Source organism: Microcaecilia unicolor, chromosome 5, assembly GCF_901765095.1.
Source record: "Microcaecilia unicolor chromosome 5, aMicUni1.1, whole genome shotgun sequence".
NCBI classification, from domain to species: domain Eukaryota; kingdom Metazoa; phylum Chordata; class Amphibia; order Gymnophiona; family Siphonopidae; genus Microcaecilia; species Microcaecilia unicolor.
The window spans coordinates 76972552-76994630 of record NC_044035.1 but is presented as its reverse complement, the minus strand read 5'-3'; the positions used below and the strand labels follow the sequence as shown (position 1 = coordinate 76994630).

Here is a 22079-nt window from a genome sequence, read left to right as displayed (position 1 = left end):
GGATTATCACTAAATCCAAGTCAGTCTCTTCAATTACAGTCTCCAGATCCAGAACCTTATTTCTCATACTAAGGACAGATGTTACTTACATAGAAATGGAAAAACAGCATTTGATATTTTACTTACCTGAGGACTTTTACTTACAGGGGGTTTTAATCACCTATCCATGACGATTCTAGTTTAAAGCCCTCTTCAGCAGATTAGCCAGTCTGCTGTGGAAGACACTTTTACTTCATATTTTCTTTAATCATGCAACACTATATTGAGTGGGGATGATTTTAAAAAAGTGGGTTCACACAAGTTTGTTTGTTTTGATTTTGAAGCAGGACATTAATACTTTTATTCAAGATACTGAAAAATTCTGGAAGTAAATTTTTGCGTTTAAAATCTGGGTCAATCAAGTTTGAATACATTTCATAAAACTTCTCAAATGATATTTGCCAAAACAAAATTTAGCTAAGGAAATCTCATTAGATGCAAGCATTTTTCAAAATATAAAATGAACACTGTTAAGCTGCTTATTGATGATCTCTTGTAAAATCTGTAGCGTACGAAAGCTGGCAATTTTGATAACTGACATAAGACAAATGTGTTCAACCACATAACCTTTATTGGAGCTAGACAATATCAACATATTCAGAACATCAAATTTACAGTAGCAAACAATATCAATTTTAAATTTATCACATTTGGTTAAAATTTGTGTTTGAATGAAAAACAAGAGAAACTGTGACTGCATACTACCTTATTTTCAGGAAACAACAATCCATAGGAATCATAAAATTAGGAGAGGATTAATACCATAGAAAATTTCATGGAGTTGCTGTATTTAATCTATTAATCCACATAGAGAAACCTGTGTGTGTTCCTCCTGCTCCTTTGCACTTCTGCTTAATTGGAATCAGGGGTTGAATCTAGCACCATGAACCTTCATTCACAATTATTTGGGGAATTATCAAAACTGTGGGTTGCAACCCCCATAGGGTCACAATTATGGTAAAAAAAAAAAAAAAAAAAGCAGTCATGCAGGGATGTTACAAACCTAGCATTTCATTAATAGGCTAAGGACTATGTTCTTGTTTACCCTGCTAAAATGGGGTTGTGGCAGAATAAAGTTTGGGAAGTTAATTTATATCCCCTCCCAACTCAGTCCAATAACTGAGGTAACATTTCTAAGCTAGGGCGCCTTCTTGAATCCTGCAATTACGCCACTAGGTGTCACAGTTTCAGGGGACTCCCTCCCCCGGGGTTTGTGAATGCTGCCTTCATCCCCAGCCCTGACCTTTAGCGTTGCAGTGTACATCACTGCCACTAAGCTAGTTCCAAAGCTGTTGTTTTAAAAGCACATCTCTCCTAATTATCACTGTGGCTCTCTACTTTTACACATAAAAAAGGGAAAGAGAAGGGGAAAAAGGAAGGTTTAAATGACAGTGTAAGAAATATGATAAATATTTGATCATGAAAAATAAAGAAAGCAAGTATCTCCACAGGAAATTCAAATCATGCCAAAAGGCATCATTATTTTTATCATTAAGATGATACACTTTCCCTTTCTATGGCTACATTTGTTCTTTTTTTTCCCCTAAAATAAATATGATAAACCATTGCATCAATTAATCAATCAAGTGCTTTGTTTTGTAGTATTTACTATATATATAAATGACTATTGACTTTCCAAGCATTGTATGCAGTTATGGGACTCACAGCTGACCATATGCCCTGTTATGTTTTGCAGAAGGGTGAGGCTCTCACTGTTGAGCAAAAGGTACAGCAGAAATATCTCTTTGTCCCTGTTGTTATAGTGTGACACTGACTGCAGGTGCAGCATGCTTCGTTTCTTCCATGGCTAGAAGTGTGACGCGCCAAGATAAGTACCTTGCTTCTGCCTTGTTGACACTGCATGAAACTATCTTAATTTGTTGAGATTTATTATTTACCTCTGCAAAAGGTTTCCAGTGGTTTACAATACACAATAAAATTCACATAAAATACGAGTATCGTTCCCTCCCTGCTGCAACTCTGTAGTGGTGACACACTGTGTCCTCTGTCTTACAACATTTGCAGTTCCTTATGATTACACTGGCTGCAAACCATCACCTCCTCAACCATATATAGCACCTTCACCACTTACCATGTCAGCCAGGAAACAACTGTTAATCGCAGAGCTAAACACACAAGTCTGTCTCACTACTGACAGCAACTTTTAATATACCACACACAACCCACATCATATCTCAAAATCCACCAAACCCTTGCTACTTCATATTTGTTGGTCTATTTGCAGAGATTCCACCCACCTCCCAAAGACAGAAGGGAGTACACAGTATGGACTTTTACTTGTTGCCTTTGAATTCTATTATCCTGTGACTAGACATCTTAACTTTCTAGGTCAGCAAAAAAACAGAACTCGCACAGAATATCACACCACTAACCAAGTTCATCATAAAACAGTTCCAACTTCAGTCCAATACATTTAGTCCATATTTTCATAGACAACTACCTGCATCCATTTCCCAAGGTAATATACAAAGAGGCATATTTTCAAAGCACTTTGGGAGGCTAAGTTCCATAGGTTTCTATGGAACTTTGGGAGGCTAAGTGCTTTGAAAATGAGCTTGAAAGTACATACCTCAACAAATATATTCACTCTATTCGCATCACACTGGCAAATACAGCAAAATTCTAACACCTCTCTTTGTATCCACCTGTCGCTATTAGATATCAACATCCTCACACAAAAATTTTGATTGCCACATTCAACCAAATACATTATTTCACCATATCACATTTATCCCAAAGCAAACAGTAACTACACACTCTAATGTTTTTCTAAAATAACATTTCCCAACAATACACCCTCAAAATAACCAACACCATGTCTCTTCATCTTGTCATTTTGATGATCTTTCCCATTGGTTTTATATATCTGTCTCGTTTCTTAAAATAATTATCTAATGAAAAACTAAAGTAATTTAACCAATTTAAAATACTACAGTAACGTGAGAGGTACTTTGCAGTGACTCTACTGTATGTTGCTCTTTCAACAGGAAAGAGTAACAAGGAAAGGCATGAAAATTTGTCTTTTTTTTCTTCACTCTCATCATAAGCATTAAGAAAGAGATCCCTTTCAGTACTGTTCTAATTTCAGCAGTGGGATCGTAACAATAATGTCCTTTCCTTCTCTTGAGGCCCTACTGAATCAACTTATTTATTAAATTATTTATGTACAACATCTTAATATAGTGCAAGGGCCAAAATATGGATTCTATGCAGTTTACAACAAAATATCTGGAGAGGCTGGTGAGCAAGAGGAAAGATGAGTAGATGAAGAGGAAAGGGGAGAAGCAAGAAAAATAGAGGCATAGGAGAAAGGCAAAGAACAGAGGGGATAAAAGCAAAGATTTTAAGGGCAACCTTAAAACTGTCAATTGGAAGACTTCAGGTGGAGCCTCTGCCTGGAATCCACCAATCGACAGTTTACTCATGCTGTTCCCAAGAACTGATCTCTGCTCTATTCTTCACCCATCTCCTATACCTCTTTGTGATGTGCTCAAATCTCTACTTAACAGGAAATTAGAAATGAACATTTTGGATGTCAGTTTAACAAAATATCTATTCTGTTAACATGCTTATGGGGATGGAAATTTTGGCTCTAAAATGTTAAAAAAGAATTTTTTCAAGCAAGTCTAATTAGTCATAAAAAGGTATAACTGGGTTTGCCCGAGGATATAGGTTACATGCACTAGGTGCACTGTGAACTATGAAGCAAAACCAATGTGCCTTTAGCTACTTAATATCCCCCTTGTTTCTTGAGGAAGAACACGTTACTATTGGTTAAAATTAAGATAACCCTGTGTTGGTGAAGAGGTGCTGGAAACTTGTAAGAACATATCAGATCATTGCATAATTCTAGAAGAACCAAGAACCCTGTGTTTGAAGACCATGGCTGTATGCTCCCCATCCTAGAAGTAATGCATCTGCAGTTCAGATAATAAATGTGGAGTAACTAGCAACCTCATGCTTAATGTCACCATCACGTTTTTTTTTTTCTTCCAGAAACTTGATCAGAGATCAGAGGTCCAAGGTGGAATAAAGGCTGCTATTTTTCTGGAGGATTAAGATATGCTTGGAATAAAATTACTTTTCCTTCAGTGGAAAGATATCTGCTTCTCTCATACTCCCCTGGTGCTAGGAGATTCTACAGCTAATGTGCTCCATCATTTTAGCCAAAGACTAAGTTCTAAACTTTTACAGTTATAAGCCTGTTCTAAAAAAAAGGCGTTTCATTTATTTTCATATCAACCAGGAAGGACAGCATAAGAATGGTTTCATTCTCTAACCACCTCAATAGGACATAAATGAAGACTAATATGCAGAGAAGCACAATTCACTTAGGAACAGGTGGCAAACAAAAAGAGGAAGGAAAAATACCTCAGAGATCAGCTCTACACTTACCCCTAATTCTATAAAAGTTGTAAAAAAATTGTGTGTGTGTACATTTGCGTGCACACCCAATTTGTGCATGCAATTCAATTGAATGTGCCAATTAGTGCCAATAATTGGTGCTAATTGAAATCAATTAACATATAAGTGCATAAATTTAGGCACGTGATCCACACCTAAATTTTACATGCATCCCAAAAAAGAGGACACAGAAATGGGAGGGTCATGTGTGTTTCAGGGCAGAGTGTAGATTCCAGTTATGTGTGCAATTATAGAATAAGGGTGTTCTGCATGCAAATTTAGGCAGGGCATCTGCACCGCGTTTTCGTTGATGCAAATGGACGTGCCTAAATTTATATGTGACCCCTGCCCTTAAGCACTATTCTATAAACTGTGCCTAACTTTAGGCATGTCTTACAGAATATCACTTAAGCATTTTTTTGAGCCAATTTTGTAGGAATGATTTATAGAATTCACCCCTTAATGTTTCAGTGCTCAATCAATACAGTCATAGGCTAAAAAAAAAAACCCTTCCTTTACTCAGTAGTCAATATTAATATTCACTATGTTACTTTGATGTTTCAAAAACAAATTTTATTTAAGTGAAGTGTGCTTTTCAGGTTATTCAATTTTTTTCTGCCATTTTCAAGATATACAGTTTGGTCTTCCTGACTTGCAAGCTGGGAAAGCAATCAGACAATACCAATTTGTTTTTAATATAAAATAATGCCACAAGGAACAGACTAATTTTTGTTTTACGTAAAAACTGAGCCAAAACCTTACATGATATGGCAACAGCTCAAAACACGTATTCCCTACTTATATGTTTGAACTGGACAGAAGTTTGGTCAAAATAAGATTACTTGTAATTTTTTTTGGACCCTGTACCACTATACAAGCAAATCTGATAGAATTTCATTAAGCCAACAGAAATATTCAAAGGAAACTGTCACTATACTTGAAATCTTGTGGACTGGCATGCCCACTAGGCTAAAAACTATGGGGATTTTGGTTTACCTTTTCAGACAAGAGTCTTCAATTAAACCTAATAACTGATACATCACCAGTTCCTTGAAAGCAGATAAGCTTCGACAATGTTTATCATATAGTTTAGTACAATGAACTATATATTCTTAGTAACTACATAACAAAATTAAAATGACATATATATATATATATATATCTATCTACATACACACACACCCTATTCTATGTCCTAAGGCATACTTTAGCAAAAACAAACAGATGAAAATAAAGTTATCATAACATTAAGCAGGAGTTTCCTTGAAATACTAGAAGCTGAATGTTTTTCTAATTCTAACAAAATCTGATACAAAATGGGACATATAAATGCATAGTTAAATCAGATTTTCCTACTGTTAGTTTTCTGATTTGATTTGATGGCAGATCTATTATAATCTTTATCTTCTTTATGAGGAGGATGATTAGGCAAGCCAAAATTATAATCATAAGAAAAAACAGGTACATGATTACATTTATCCGACTCCATAAGCACACCAGATGAAGATGACATTTTCTCACAGTCTCTAAAATGTTGTTTCTCACTCATGGATGGATGTGAAGGATGGATACTTGAAGCATATGGTGTAAATCTTTTATCTCCTCGATTAAAATCGTCAGAAGGATGTCGTCTTTTAATGGGACCAGAATGACTTGGTCTTTCCCTGTGACAAGAAAATAATCGATGGTAGAAATAAGTATTACATTAAAAAAAAAAAGTGAAATAAGCACAACTACTGAACTAACCAGAATAACTAGATACTTAAATTACATGAAAATTCACTGAAAAGCAGCGTTGTTCAAAGTACTACAGTAAATATGAAGAAGACGGATACAATCCCCATGCAAATGACAGTAAGGTGGAAAAGTGAGGACAGTAATCAAACAGGAGATATCCAATGCAATTGCAAAAGTTTTTAAAGTGTAGATACATACCTGTAGCATGTATTCTCCGAGGACAGCAGGCTGATTGTTCTCACGATTGGGTCGTCGTCCACGACGGCCCAGGAGACCGGCAAAATTTTTGACAGCAAAAACAAATAACTCTCCAGAACGCTCCGCCGCGCAGGCCAAACACAGCACACACGCACGAACGGCTTCCCGCCCGCGACACAAGCATGCCCTATCAGTTCAATAAAAAGCAAAAACAGAGAATAGAACAACTCCAAAGGAGAGGAGGGAGGGTTTGTGAGAACAATCAGCCTGCTGTCCTCAGAGAATACCCGCTACAGGTATGTATCTACACTATCTCTGAGGACAAGCAGGCTGCCTGTTCTCACGATTGGGGTATCCCTAGCACCCAGGCTCACTCAAAACAATGAATTTTGGTCAATTGGGCCTCGCAATGGCGAGGACAAAATATAGATTGACCTGAAACCAAAATCAACTAACTGAGAGTGCAGCCTGGAAAAGAACAAAAATGGGCCTAGGGGGGTGGAGTTGGATTCTAAACCCCAAACAGATTCTGCAGCACTGACTGCCCGAACCGACTGTCGCGTCGGGTATCCTGCTGAAGGAAGTAGTGGGATGTGAATGTGTGGACTGATGACCACGTTCCAGCCTTGCAAATCTTTTAAATCGAAGCTAAGTGAGCCACTGACGCAGCCATGGCTCTGACATTGTGAGCCGTGACATGGCCCTCTAGAGTCAACCCAGCTTGGGCATAAGTGAAGGAAATGCAATCTGCTAGCCAATTGGAGATTGTGCATTTCCCGATGGTGACTCCCCTCCTGTTGGGATCGAAACAAACAAACAATTGGGTGGACTGTCTGTCGGGCTTTGTCCGCTCCACGTAAAAGGTCAATGCTCTCTTACAGTCCAAGTTGTGTAACTTGTCCTCACCAGGTGCTCGGGGAAAAATGTTGGCAAGACAATTGACTGGTTCAGATGGAACTCCGACAACACCTTCGGTAAGAACTTAGGGTGAGTGCGGAGGACTACTCTGTTATGATGAAACTTGATATAAGGTGCATGCACTACGAGGGCTTGGAGCTCACTGACTCTACAAGCTGAAGTAACAGCCACCAAGAAAATGACCTTCCAGGTAAAGTACTTCAGAGGGCAGGAATTCAGTGGCTCAAAAGGAGCTTTCATCAGCTGGGTGAGAACGACACTGAGATCCCATGACAATGGTGGAGGTCTGACAGGGGGCTTTGACAAAAGCAAACCTCTCATGAAGCGAACAACGAAAGGCTGTCCAGAGATAGGCTGACCTTCTACACGTTGATGATAAGCACTAATTGCACTAAGATGAACTCTTAGGAGTTGGTATTGAGACCAGACTCTGATAGGTGTAGAAGGTATTCAAGCAGGGTCCATGTAGGACAAGAAAAAGGATCTAGGGCCTTGCTGTCACACCAGACGGCAAACCTCTTCCATTTGAAAGAATAACACTTTTTCGTGGAATCTTTCCTGGAAGCAAGCAAGACTCGGGAGACACCTTCTGAAAGACCCAAAGAGGCTATCTCTAAGCTCTCAACATCCAGGCCATGAGAGCCAGAGACTGGAGGTTGGGATGTAGAAGCGATCCCTCGTCCTGGGTGATGAGGGTCGAAAAACACTCCAATCTCCACGGTTCTTCGGAGGACAACTCCAGAAGAAGAGGAAACCAGATCTGATGGGACCAAAAGGGCGCGATCAGAATCATGGTTCCACGGTCTTGCTTGAGTTTCCGCAAAGACTTCCCTACTAGAGGTATAGGAGGATACGCATACAGAAGGCCTGCCCCCCAATGAAGGAGAAAGGCATCTGACGCTAGTTTGTCGTGGCCTGAAGTCTGGAACAGAATTGAGGGACTTTGTGATTGGTCTGAGTGGCAAAAAGATCCACCGAGGGGGTGCCCCACGCTCGGAAGGTCTTACAGACTATGTCCACGTTCAATGACCACTCGTGAGGTTGCATGATCCTGCTCAACCTGTCAGCCAGACTGTTGTTTACGCCTGCCAGATAGGCGACCTGGAAAAACATGCTGTGATGTTGCGCCCAAAGCCACATCCGGACGGCTTCCTGACACACAGGGCGAGATCCGGTGCCCCCCCTGCTTGCTGGAGTAATACATCGCAACCTGATTGTCTGAATTAGAATAATTTGGTTGGACAGCCGATCTCTGAAAGCCTTGAGAGCGTTCCAGATCGCTCGTAATTCCAGGAGGTTGATCTAAAGACCCTTTTCCTGAAAAGACCAAGCTCCTTGAGTGTGAAGTCCATCTACATGAGCTCCCCACCCCAGGAGGAATGCATTTGTTGTCAGCACTTTTTGTGGCTGAGGAATTTGGAATGGACGTCCCAAAGTCAGATTGGATCGAATAGTCCACCAGAGTAAGGAATTGCAAAAGTCAGTGGAAAGAAGGATTACATCCTCTAGATCCCCTGTGGCCTGGCTCCACTGGGAAGCTAGGGTCCATTGAGCTGATCTCATATGCAGGTGTGCCATGGGGTTACATGAACTGTGGAAGCCATGTGTCCTAAGAGTCTCAACATCTGCCGAGATGTGATCTGTTGAGACAGGGACACTAGGGCCAGGAGATTATCTGCCCTTGTCTGGGGAAGATAAGCTCGAGACGTCCGTGTGTCCAACAGAGCTCCGATGAATTCCAATTTCTGAACCGGGACAAGATGGGACTTGGGATAATTGATTATGAACCCCAGTAGCTCCAGCACTCGAATAGTTATCCGCATGGACTGTAGAGCGCCCGCCTCCGAGGTGCTCTTCACCAGCCAATTGTCGAGATAAGGGAACACATGCACTCCCAGTCTGCGTAGCGACGCTAAGACTACAGCCAGGCACTTTGTGAACACCCTGGGCGCAGACGCCACACCAAAGGGCAGTACACAGTACTGAAAGTGCTGTGTTCCCAGCCAAAATCAAAGATACCTCCTGTGAGCTGGAAGTATCAAGATGTGTGTGTAAGCATCCTTTAAGTCCAGAGAGCACAGCCAATCGTTTTCCTGAATCATGGGAAGAAGGGTGCCTAGGGAAACCATCCTGAACTTTTCTCGGACAAGGAATTTGTTCAGGGCCCTTAGGTCTAGGATGGGACGCATCCCCCCTATTTTCTTTTGCACAAGGAAGTACCTGGAATAGAATCCCAGCCCTTCTTCCCCTCGTGGAATGGGTTTGACCGCATTGGCCTTTAGAAGGGCGGATAGTTCCTCTGCAAGTACCTGCTTGTGTTGGGAGCTGAAGGACTGAGCTCCCAGTGGACAATTTGGAGGCATGGATTCCAGATTGGGAGTGTATCCTAACCGAACTATTTGAAGAACCCACCTGTTGGAGGTTATAAGAGGCCACCTTTGGTGAAAAAATATTAACCTCCCTCCGACCGGCAAGTTGTCCGGCACGGATATTTTTTCTGAGGCTATGCTGCACTGGAGCCAGTCAAAAGCCTGTCCCTTGCTTTTGCTGGGGAGCCGCAGGGGCCTTAGTCACACGCCGTTGACGGGAACGAGCGCGCTGGGACTGAGCCTGAACAGGCTGCTGAGAAGCAGGAGTGTACCTACGCCTATTGTAGGAATAGGGAGCACTCCTCTTCCCTCCAAAAAACCTCCTAGATGAGGAGGTGGTAGCAGAAGACGCCCGGCGGGAGAGACAATCCATAGCATCATGGTGCTTTTTGTTCTGATCGACCATGTCCTCTACTTTTTGAGATTATCCCCCCCGGCAAGGAGCATCTGCCATTTGCTGCTGGGTCTTATGATCCAGGTCAGAGACACGCAGTCATGAGAGTGTAATCCGTTGGGTTGGTCGTGAGCCCTTGGGCCCTGGCAGAGGCCAGCAGGGCGCCGACCCAGGCCAAGGGGAGACACCCCAGCTACACAATACCCCTAAGCTACCCCTCCCCACAGTCCCTCAGGAAGAAGAGAAATAGGCATACAGGCGGGCCTTGCAGCCGAACCGGAGCCCATGCACACAGAGCCACTCGTGCGGGCCTCACGGCAACCCAGATACACACAGGCAGGGCCCCCGGGACCCCAAGATGCCAGACACGTGCTGAACACCAGCAATAGGGCAGAGGGAGAAACAAAAGAACCAGAGCAGGCCCCGCCCACCCAGGGGACTAGCGCAGGACAGGGGAACTAACACAGCAACCCCCAACAGGGTTAGGAAGCCCCCAGGCGGAAGCCAGAGGAACCAGACACAAAAAAGGGAGGTAGAAAGCCTATGCCTTACTCCCACAGCAGACAGAGGCAGAGATACAGCACACAAAGGGTTAAGCTAGCAGGGTCAGCACACGAGGGAGAGAGAGAAAGCTCCTATAACAAACAAGCCGAGAGAAAGCTCCCCGCGGAGGGGAAGCACAGCCCTACTAAACAACACACCGTAAGAGACAGGGACACAGCACACAAAGGGTTACTCACTGCACACGGGGAGAGAAATCCTATAAACAAACAAACAATGGAGATAACGCTCTCACTAAGCCCAGAGCCCCGGAGGCTGAACAACGCCCAGCCCCCACTAACAAACGAGCAGCTGGCCCTGAATACAGAGCTACACACACACACGCAGCAGCAGCAGCTAACCCAGAGGGAAGGAAAAGAAAACTCTAACACAAACACAGATCCTTGTGAGAACCCAGAGCACGTTCTGACAGAAAACTATCCGGCTTTCCAGTTACCACCAAAAGTAAGTAACGCCAAAGCAGAGGGACTCTCCAGCTGCAGGTTAAAGTACTATCTCCTGACGTCACCACAAATCCTGGCAGCCAATCAGAAGAGATGTCCCCCCTCCCCCTCAGCAAAACCGGCAGAATCATAACAGAGAGTCTGCGCATCACTATACCTTGAGCAGCTACTCGGGATGCCACATCAAAAGTGTTGTAAGTACCCCAGGAATTTGCGACACGCCTTCTGCTGCCTGACCACCTGGTGAAAAGGTTCGGCGAGCTCCGGAGGAAGGGCTTCGACCAAACTGGACAGTTGCCTCACTGAGTTCCGCAAGTGGATGCTCGTGTAGAGCTGGTAAGTTTGGATCGTGGCGGCGAGCATAGCGGCCTGATACGTTTTCCTCCCAAAAGAATCCAAGGTCCTAGACTCTCTGCCTGGGGGCGCCAAGGCACAGTCTCTAGTACTCTTGGTTCTTCTGAGAGCAGAGTCTACCACCATGGAATCGTGAGGCAGTTGAGACTTCACCATTACAGGCTCTCCATGGACTCTGTATTGGGACTCATATTTCTTGGGGACCACTGGATTAGAAAGAGGGAACGACCAGTTTCACATATCTATCTTCATTACTCCTTCCCATGTCAATTAACATATACTTAAAGCATTCTATTATTATGTTACATTATCGTTCATTCTTCTTAATGAATCTAATAATTGTAATTCTGTTAACTATGTAAGCCGCATTGTACCTGCTTCTGTGGGAAAGTGAGGGGTACAAATGTAATAATAAATAAATAAATAAATAAATAAACTTCCCTGAGTGTGTTATGCAAGGGAGCCGTTGCCACCTCTATGGGTGGAGAAGGATAATCCAAGACATCGAACATCTTGGCCCTGGTCTCATCCACAACCTCCATAGGGAATGGAACGTCCTTAGATATTTCCCGAACAAAAGAGGAAAAAGAAAGACTCTCAGGTGGCGACAGCCTTCTTTCAATTGGTGGAGTAGGATCAGAGGGGACACCATATGACTCTTCCTCCGAAAAGTATCTGGGATCTTCCTCTTCTTCCCACGAGCACTCATCATCGGTGTCGGACAAAAGCTCTCTAAGAGCAGCCCGAACCCGAGCCTGTCTCGACGTCGAGGATCGACGTCCTCGGGGGGGGGGGGGGGGGATGTTGAGAACTCAACTCCTGCCTGGACTGCAGTGAAGCTTCCTCCACCAACGTCGAGGAAGAATCGACCGCGGTGGCGGCCGACGCTGATGCCGCAAGCGGCACCGAGGACGGAGACCTCACCACAGGTGAAGGCCCAGATGCCACTACAACAGTCAATGCTGAAGGCGCAAGCACCCCTGGCACCGATGTAGACTGGCGCAGCAACCCTTCCAGAAGCTAAGGAAGAAGGGCCCTGATACACTTGTCGAGAGCCTCCATTGGGAAAGGCTAAGGGGCCGGTGTAGGAGCTGGTGGCAGAACCTGAGGGGGCTCGAGAGCTGGTACCGAGCTGCCAGAAGACCGACACATCGGCACCTCCTATATAGAGGGTGAGCAGTCCTCTCGGCGCCGACGCTTCTGGGTGCCGAATCCCTCAGCTCTTCGGAGCTCCCAGTACCGTGCATGGAAGGAGATCGATGACGCTGCTTCTTAGCCTTCGCGCTACGCCCATCATCAAGACTCCTCGGTACTGAAGAGGACATGGAATCCTCATGCCTCCTCGGAGCAGGGCCCGACGAAGGTCGGTCCCGGGGGGCCTGCATAGCAGTAGGCCTCAAGACAGGTGGAGACCCACTCGATGCCTCGCTGCTCCCAGCGCGATGTGGTCGTTCGGCAGCCATTAGCTGCGCTCTCGAAGTCGATGCTGCCGACCTTGGTACCGATGTCGATGCCGACGTCGAAGGACCAGACCGATGGGCAAAAAAGGCGCTCACGTTGAGCCTCCCGAGACACTTGGGTCCGTTTTTTCATTAAAGAGCACAACTTCCAAGCAGCTGGCAAATGTTCGGGCCCAAGGCACTGGAGACACCACGCATGGGGGTCCATACCTGAGATGGTCTAGTTGCAGAGAGTACAACGGGAGTCCTCGATGACATGGATGGAAAAACAGCGGCTGCGAAATTAAAGGACTCAATCGTGCACAAAAAGGGGGGAAAAAAAGACCCGGCCGAGCAGCCTAAAAGGCAGCCACGACGAAAAGAGAGGGAAACTTAAAGAAGTGAAGAAGACTAAGAAGACAAAGGAAAAAAAATAACTTTTTTTTTAAAATATATTTTTGTAAAACAACACAGGAAATGTGAAAGAAAAAAAAGGGGGACGATAAATGCGAAAAACAAGTCTCCTGAGCTGAAACATTTTGAGTGCTTGAACAAAATGTGGCACTCAAGATCGCGGACAAAAAGAAACTGAGAGGGCATGCTCACGTCGCGGGAAGCCATTTGCACGTGTGCTGTGTTCGGGCCGCGCAGCGGAGCGTTCTGGAGAGTTCTTTGTTTTTGCTGTCAAAAAGTTTGCAGGTCTCCTGGGCCGTTGTGGACGACGACCCAATCATGAGAACAAGCAGCCTGCTTGTCCTCGGAGAATACTGTGTTCATCTTGTTTTATTACTGTCTTCACTTTTTCACCTTACGTTCAAAGTACTAGAAGAACACATTAAAAACTTTACTTAAGTAAAAAAGTTATTGCCTAATATAATAAATGCAACTATTGTTAACGTTTTTATCCCAACTTTATTGCTCTTATTACTCTACAATTCAATCTGCTTTGCTTCTAGTAAAACTAAAGTTTGAAAATGACTGTCAGGGTTGCAATATTATTGATGTCTTCTGACTGGGTCTGCAGATACTGACCAAGGGAATCTCTGTCTGAAACACTTGACTGTCTTATAGCAAAAAATGCTTTATCATCATTGTAATCATTATCATCTATATTAGCAGCAGTGCCGTCTAATTCATCATTTGCATCTTTACTATCATCGTCATGCTGTCCAATTACTGAGAAAGCATTCATAAAGTTAGAATCATTGTCTGTTCTTATTCTAAAAATGTTTAATCTAACGGCAAAGTCTGTCTGAATATCTTTGAGAACTGATGCAAGAATGTCAAGTGTGTGCCAACCCTTCAATCTTCTTAAGTCCGGACAAGAGACTTCCTCTCTAAAGAATCTATCAATCCAGTGGACAGTCACCCCAATGTAAAATTTTTACATGGGACATATGCTGTTCTCATAGGCTATATTCCCTGAACAGCAAAATTTAAGATGAGATGATCCACTGTTTGCGTGACAAGGTTTGAAATAGCAAAATCCTTGTCCATATTTTGTTTCACCTGGTTTACTAAGGAATCATCATTTATATCTCACTTCCGCTTTTACTTTTAACTGCAAGCATCAAATGTAACTGAGTAAAAGTAGTAAAAATTCATGAAATTGTAACAACTGTCATGGATATCAGAAAGTAAAGTTGCTTACCTGTAATGGGGCTCTCTATAAACAGCTAGATAAGTCTGACACAAGTGGAGGTGATGTTATTCAGTGCCACTGTTGCAAATAGGGAAGGGAAAGGGGATGGTGTTTGATATACCACCTTTCTGTAGTTAAAATCAAAGCGATTTCCATATTATATACAGGTACTTATTTTGTATCTGAGGCAATGGAGAGTTAAGTGACTTGTCCAGAGTCACAAGGAGTTGAAACGGGAATTGAATCCAGTTTCCCTGGTTCTTTGGCCACTGTACTAATCATTAGGCCACCCCTCTTTGAGCTCACAAAAATCTAAAAAGATTTTTTGCGCATGTGTAGAAAAATTCCCCTCAGTTTAATGTAGGCATCAACAAATCGTAAGATCTGGAAGCCAGACTTATTAATAACTAGAATATTTATTTATTTATCTGTATCTCAGCATCTGGCAACTGTCCACTCATCCATGAACCCCAGCAGACAGCCTCTGGCTATTACCCTACCCCCCCCCCCCCAGCCTTTGAGGATCATCTGCCTGCCCACCCATATACCCTCCCCATCACCAGAATCATCTCAAGCTCCAGCCACACTTCCCCCACTGTCAGCCCCCTTCTCTCATTCCCAAAAATCAGCCTCTTTCTCCCACCTACAACTAGCATCAGCCCCCTTTAACACTCATCATCTGCCAACATGAGTCCCTTTCTAGTATCCCCATAGTAACTGTCTCCTTCACCCACCCAGTTTAACTTGCTTTGGATTCTGAGAGTAAACCAAACAGATATATAGATGTAGTTGACTACTAACTGAAATGGCAAAATAGAATGTCTTGCCCAAAAATATAATCTCTTAAGATACTCTGTCTAGACTGCAATAAGAGGTAAAAGTGTGAATCGATAACAACACTACAACCCCTACATGCTTAATAGATAGAAAGCAGAGATGAGCAACTAGGTTCCTAGTCATTTTGATAATATTTCTTTCAGCTACTGGTGATCCTAACTTCTTAAGCTCAAAGGATACAGACTAGACTGGTGACAATCTGCATTTTTTTCATGCAGTAAGCAATTTGTTTTAAGCACAGTCCAGTATATATGCAGGGCCTGTTTACCTTTTTGCGTGCAAGGCAACAGATGTGAAAAGCTGATCAGTTTTGTGTAAAAAAACAAAACAAAAACATATGATGTATCCCAAGAACTACATCTATTGTGAAAGCACTGAACATATGGAGAGTACAAGACAACAATGATATTTATTATTTTAGGTTGTGTTGGAGAAACAATGATGGGATACAATCTTATGATATAAATTGCTATGAATTATCTGTAGTATTAAATGTTACCCAATGAGGGAAAAGGTACCAAAAGTAGGGCATGTTAGGAATATCAACTGCATAATCCCCAAAACTTTCAGCCTCAGGTATGGACTAATGACATCTTTGAAAACAAGAAACATTTAATCAATAAAAAAGCGTATTAAAAATAGTAAATTTAACACATCTATCTCTCTGTAATCCATAGGAAGTTATGAATAAAATTTGACCAATTTTGACTGTATAAGACACAAACTTTAAAATTAAATTTGCCCAAATCTACTGCTTCAAACTTTTAGTTTTTACCTCTGTTATTTATAACCCCACTTTTAGTATCTTTTCACTTAGCGAATCACAAACATTAAATGTATTACTGTTGACCCTTGATTTTATGGACTAATTGGGGCAGTGCTTTTTTTGTGCCGGTACGCAACGGTACGGCGTACCGGCACCTTTTTTTGCCCGCCCCGCCCCCCGCGACTCTCCGGGCGAGTCCTGCACTTAGTTTTGTTTTTTTAAGACTCAGAACGCGCGAACGATTCAGCCGGCAGCGATTGAAAGAGGCTGTCTGGGCTGGCGTCTGCGTCGGAGCTTCCCTCACCCTCTGCGAGTCCCGCCTTCGTTGTTACAACTTCCTGTTTCGCGGGACTCGCAGAGGGTGAGGGAAGCTCCGACGCAGACGCCAGCCCAGACAGCCTCTTTCAATCGCTGCCGGCTACATCGTTCGCACGTTCTGAGTCTTAAAAAAAAAAAACTAAGTGCAGGACTCGCCCGGAGTGTCGCGCGGGGGGGGGGGGGGGGGGAAGGATTGGGGAGAGAGAGAAAGAGGGAAACCAACAGAGGGAAGGATTGGGGAGAGAGGGAAAGAGGGAAACCAACAGAGGGAAGGATTGGGGAGAGAGGGAAAGAGGGAAACCAACAGAGGGAAGGATTGGGGAGAGAGGGAAAGAGGGAAACCAACAGAGGGAAGGATTGGGGAGAGAGGGAAAGAGGGAAACCAACAGAGGGAAGGATTGGGGAGAGAGGGAAAGAGGGAAACCAACAGAGGGAAGGATTGGGGAGAGAGGGAAACCAACAGAGGGAAGGATTGGGGAGAGAGAGAAAGAGGGAAACCAACAGAGGGAAGGATTGGGAAGAGAGGGAAAGAGGGAAACCAACAGAGGGAAGGATTGGGGAGAGAGGGAAACCAACAGAGGGAAGGATTGGGGAGAGAGGGAAACCAACAGAGGGAAGGATTGGGAAGAGAGGGAAACCAACAGAGGGAAGGATTGGGAAGAGAGGGAAACCAACAGAGGGAAGGATTGGGGAGAGAGGGAAAGAGGGAAACCAACAGAGGGAAGGATTGGGGAAAGAGGGAAACCAACAGAGGGAAGGATTGGGGAGAGAGAGGGAAACCAACAGAGGGAAGGATGGGGAGAGAGAGGGAAAAACAGATGGAAGGATTGGGGAGAGAGGGGAAAAACAGATGGAAGGATGGGGAGAGAGAGGGAAAACACAGATGGAAGGATTGGGGAGAGAGGGAAAAACAGATGGAAGGATGGGGAGAGAGAGGGAAAACAGATGGAAAGATGGGGAGAGAGAGGGGGAAAAACAGATGGAAGGATGGGGAGAGAGAGAGGGAAAACGGAAGGATGGGGAGAGAAAGAGGAAAGACGCTGGATGGAAGAATGCAGAAAGAAATAGGGGAGACACTGGAAGGATGGGGAGAGAAAGCAGAGCTGCTGGATGGAAAAGGGGAATAGAGAAAGACTGGAGAATAAGAGGAAGGGGCATGGGGAGAACAAGGGTGAGGAAAAGATGAAAAGCCACAGGTAGATGAAGGAAATTGAAGAATGGATAGTAAGAATGAATTAAATCTGGACAGAGAGAGAGCCTGAAAAATATTGAAGAAAGCAAAGAAAAAGGAGACAAAAATGACAAATGGCACAGAAGAGTTAAGCGAAAACAAAGGAAAGCAGAATCACAGACTGGGACCAATATGGAATCAAAAACAGTCACCAGACAACAAAGGTAGAAAAAAATCATTTTATTTTCATTTTAGTGTTTGTAATATGTCCAATTTGAGAATTTACATTGGCTGTCTTATTTTGCACTGGGTATACTGGAGCTGTAAGAGCTTACAGAGATTATTTATCATGAAAAAAAATCACGTTATTTTTTTCTCCTATAGTACTATAATATTTTCAATGATGTCTGTTTATATGCGCCATGGCTGGTATAGGGGGTGTGGTTAATGTGGGTGTGGCTATCATAGGGGTGGAGCCATATGTGGTGACCCCGCCCATAATGAGTACCGGCACCTTTTTTTCTACAAAAAAAGCACTGAATTGGGGTGAGAGTGTCCCCGTAATTGCAGATTGTCCGCTGTTTCTGGGGAAAGTCCTAAAATTAAAAATACAAAAAAAAAAAAAATCATACGAAATCAAATAAATTTGTTTATAGATGTGTTTTAGAAAAAAATAAATAAATCTAAAATTAGATGTAAAAATATGTTTTTTTAACCATATTTTCACATATATATCCCTGTGGAAAATATTTATATCCTGGAAAATATTTTCACATATATAACCCACACCCTCTATATCCTGTGGAAAATAAGGAACAATGTAAAAAAACGTTCTGCATTGCCTGGACCTTTGTATTCCCCGTGCATGCTCAGTTCATGGTGCCAGGATGATCATGTGCAGGAGTGTGGGAGTGGATGACTGAGGCACGCCAACAACGCTAGACTGGAGTAAAAGCAAGGTAAGCGAATATGAAGGACGTTTATGTAAATTTACCAGCTGTCCATCTTCAATGCCTCAAAGAAAGTTGTATATGGCTGATTTCAAATTATCGGTAGTCAATTATGTGAAAACATGGAAATCGTGAAGCAGGGCGTATGTTTTCCATTGATGAGAAGTCTGTCTGTGAGTGGCGCAAAGCTGAGGAAAAACTGAAATAAATCCACCCCAGGAAAAGTGTACAACGTCGTAAATCTGCCAAATAGCCAAATCTAGAGGCAAATCTGAAACAGTGGGTACTTACGCAAGGAGATAGCTGCATGGTTGTTTCCACCATCAGAATAAAACATGAAGAGCCCCAATTTTTATACAAGAGTGAACTGGGTATAGAAGATTATGCAAATGAATTACTTATGTATTTAAGCTGGAATTACAGTGGGTCAAAAGCTACCAGATGATTGGGAAGAGAAAATGGGTAAATTCGTTAATGTCATGCAAGAAAGAAGTAAGAAAAATAACCTGCAACCTGGAGACATGATTAACATGGATGAAGTACTGATGAGTTTTGATATTCCAAGTACAAGAACAGCTGATGAGATTAGTGCAAAGGAAATGGCTGTAAAAATCTACCGGTCATGAATGGACAAAATTTCACCGTGTTCTATCATGTACTGCAGATGGAAAGAAGTTGAAACCGCTAGTTACCTTCTAATGTGTAACTAAGTCACGTGAATAATTCTCCAAGTCTGTTGATTGACTGTACTTTGTCCTTTAGATTGTAAGCTCCTTTGAGCCAGTGGCGTAGCCAGAAGGCAATTTTTGGGTGGGCCAACAGGTTGGATGGGTGGGCACTAGAGTTGCCAACTTTTTTGAAAAAGAAAAAAAACAGCAAACCTGATGCACCCATGCTCTGTCCCTACCCCACTCCCCATAACTTCAATGAGGGTTGCAGTGCAGGCTTCAGTGGCTGCAGGCCAATTGAGAGCTAAGGGAAGTACAATAGACTGCACTATTCAGCCCCACTGAGCCATGGTCCTCCAACACATATATGGTATTGAAGCCAAACACATTCTGCATCCAGAGAACCTCCTGGCCATCCACCAACAATGGATACAGAGCACAGCAAGGACAATTCACCATAAAACTCATCATATAAAGAAATTTTGTTTTCTAGTGTAATCTCAATTACAGACATGGTAAAATTATGTATCATACCTGATAATTTTCTTTCCATTAATCATAGCTGATCAATCCATAGACTGGTGGGTTGTGTCCATCTACCAGCAGGTGGAGATAGAGAGCAAACTTTTGCCTCCCTATATGTGGTCATGTGCTGCCGGAAACTCCTCAGTATGTCGATATCAAAGCTCCATCCGCAGGACTCAGCACTTAGAGAATTACACCCACGAAGGGACACTCTGCCCAGCTCACCACCGCCGAAACGGGGGAGGGGAATTAACCCAGCTCATCCCCACACAAGTGGGGGAGGGGAATCCGTCCAGCTCATCCCCGCGGAGCGGGGGAGGGACACCACACCCCCCGATGCGGGGGGATCTGGCTTATCCTGCAACCGCAACCGCGGGAGAAGCTGACTGACCCTAACACCGCCGAAGCGGGAGGGGTACAAAGCTGCCCTACAGCCGCACGAAGCGGGAGGGAGTGCCGGCAGAATTTAAATCTCAATCCAGCCCCGTAAAACGGAGGGGAGAGAAATGCAGCAGCTCACTGTAACACAAACTCGTCTCAACTCTTGAAGAATCCAAGTGAAAGAAGAACTTGAACACGAAGTCCTCCTGAAGTAACTGAAGGCTAAACTTGAACCTAAAATTCAACCAGAATATAAACAGTACAGATATCTGGGAGGGGCTATGGATTGATCAGCTATGATTAATGGAAAGAAAATTATCAGGTATGATACATAATTTTACCTTCCATATCATCAAGCTGATCAATCCATAGACTGGTGGGATGTACCGAAGCAGTACTCACCCAGGGCGGGACATAGAAATCCCTGACCGCAACACTGAAGCTCCAAACCGGGCCTCCGCCCGAGCAGCCACAGTCAAGCGGTAATGCCTGGCAAAGGTATGGGCCTTCCCCGCGGCCACCTAAGCCGCTGCAATGGCTTCCTTGCCCATCTTGCCACTGTAGGCTTAGAAGCCTGCAGACCCTTACGAGGACCTGTAAACAGGACAAACAGATGATCCGATTTCCGGAAATCATTGGTCACTTCCAAGTATCTGATGATGACTCGTCTCACATCCAGAAATTGAGAGCAGAGTATTCCTCTGGGTAGACCTCCCTACGAAAGGAAGGGAGACAGAGCTGCTGAATCACATGGAAGCGAAAAACAATCTTGGGCAGGAAGGAAGGCACTGTGCGACTAGTCACTCCTGCCTCAGTGAACTGCAGAAAAAGCTCTCGACATGAGAGTGCCTGGAGCTCGGAAACTCTTCTGGCTGAAGTGATAGCCACCAAAAAGACTGCTGTCAACGTCAGGTCTTTCAGAGATGCCCTCGACAAGGGTTCAAAAGGCGGCTTCTGCAATGCTCTTAGCACCAGGTTGAGATTCCACGCAGGCACCACTGAGTGCAGAGGAGGGCGCAGGTGATTAACTCCCTTGAGAAAGCGCACCACATCTGGCTGCGAAGCCAGGGAAGCACCCTTCAGGCGGCCCCTGAAGCAAGCCAGAGCCGCTACCTGAACTTTCAGGGAACTGAGCGACAGGCCTTTGTCCAGACCTTCTTGCAGGAACGCCAACACTGAAGAAATTGGAGCAGTGAAGGGAGAAAGTGAGCCTGCTTCACACCACGCTGCAAAGATACGCCAAACCCTGGCGTAAGCAGTAGAAGTAGAGCGCTTCCTCGCTCTCAGCATAGTGGCGATGACCTTGTCTGAGAAGCCCTTCTTTCTCAGACGCTGCCGCTCAATAGCCAGGCCGTAAGACCAAAGGGGGAGGGATCCTCCATCACCACGGGACCCTGATGAAACAGGCCCTGCTCCACTGGCAGCCGCAGAGGATCGCCGACTGAGAGCCTGATCAAGTCCGCATACCAGGGACGTCTGGGCCAATCCGGACCCACCAGGATTACCCTGCCGGGATGCTTTGCCACCCGGTCTAGCACCCTGCCCAACATGGGCCAGGGCGGGAACACATAGAGAAGCTCTTGTGTCGGCCACTGTTGGAGAAGAGCATCTACTCCCAGGGATCGAGGGTCCCGTCCTCTGCTGAAAAAGCGCGGCACTTGACAATTGGCCGATGACGCCATCAGAACTAGGCTCGGCTGGCCCCAGCGCTTCGTGATGCCCAAGAACGCCTGAGCAGATAGCTGCCACTCTCCGGGCTCCAAGGTATGGCGACTGAGAAAGTCCGCCTTGACATTCATGACTCCGGCAATGTGGGTTGCTGAAAGCTGCTCCAGGTTCACTTCCGCCCACTGGCAAAGATTCATAGCCTCCTTGGCTAGAGGGGCGCTCTTGGTACCTCCCTGGCGGTTGACATAGGCCACAGCCGTGGCATTGTCCGACAGG

General features: G+C 44.3%; 1 protein-coding gene across 2 annotated transcripts in view; it reads right to left on the bottom strand.

Moving 5' to 3' along the window:
* Nucleotides 1-4600: 4600 nt before the first annotated feature.
* The window catches only part of LOC115470099, a 212979-nt gene continuing 195500 nt past the window's right edge, over nt 4601-22079 (bottom strand). For both annotated transcript variants that reach the window (XM_030202999.1, XM_030203000.1), the window contains exon 10: nt 4601-6128. In XM_030202999.1, the coding sequence (XP_030058859.1) occupies nt 5807-6128 (322 nt within the window). In that variant the 3' untranslated portion in view covers nt 4601-5806. The remainder of the gene's footprint in view (nt 6129-22079) is intronic.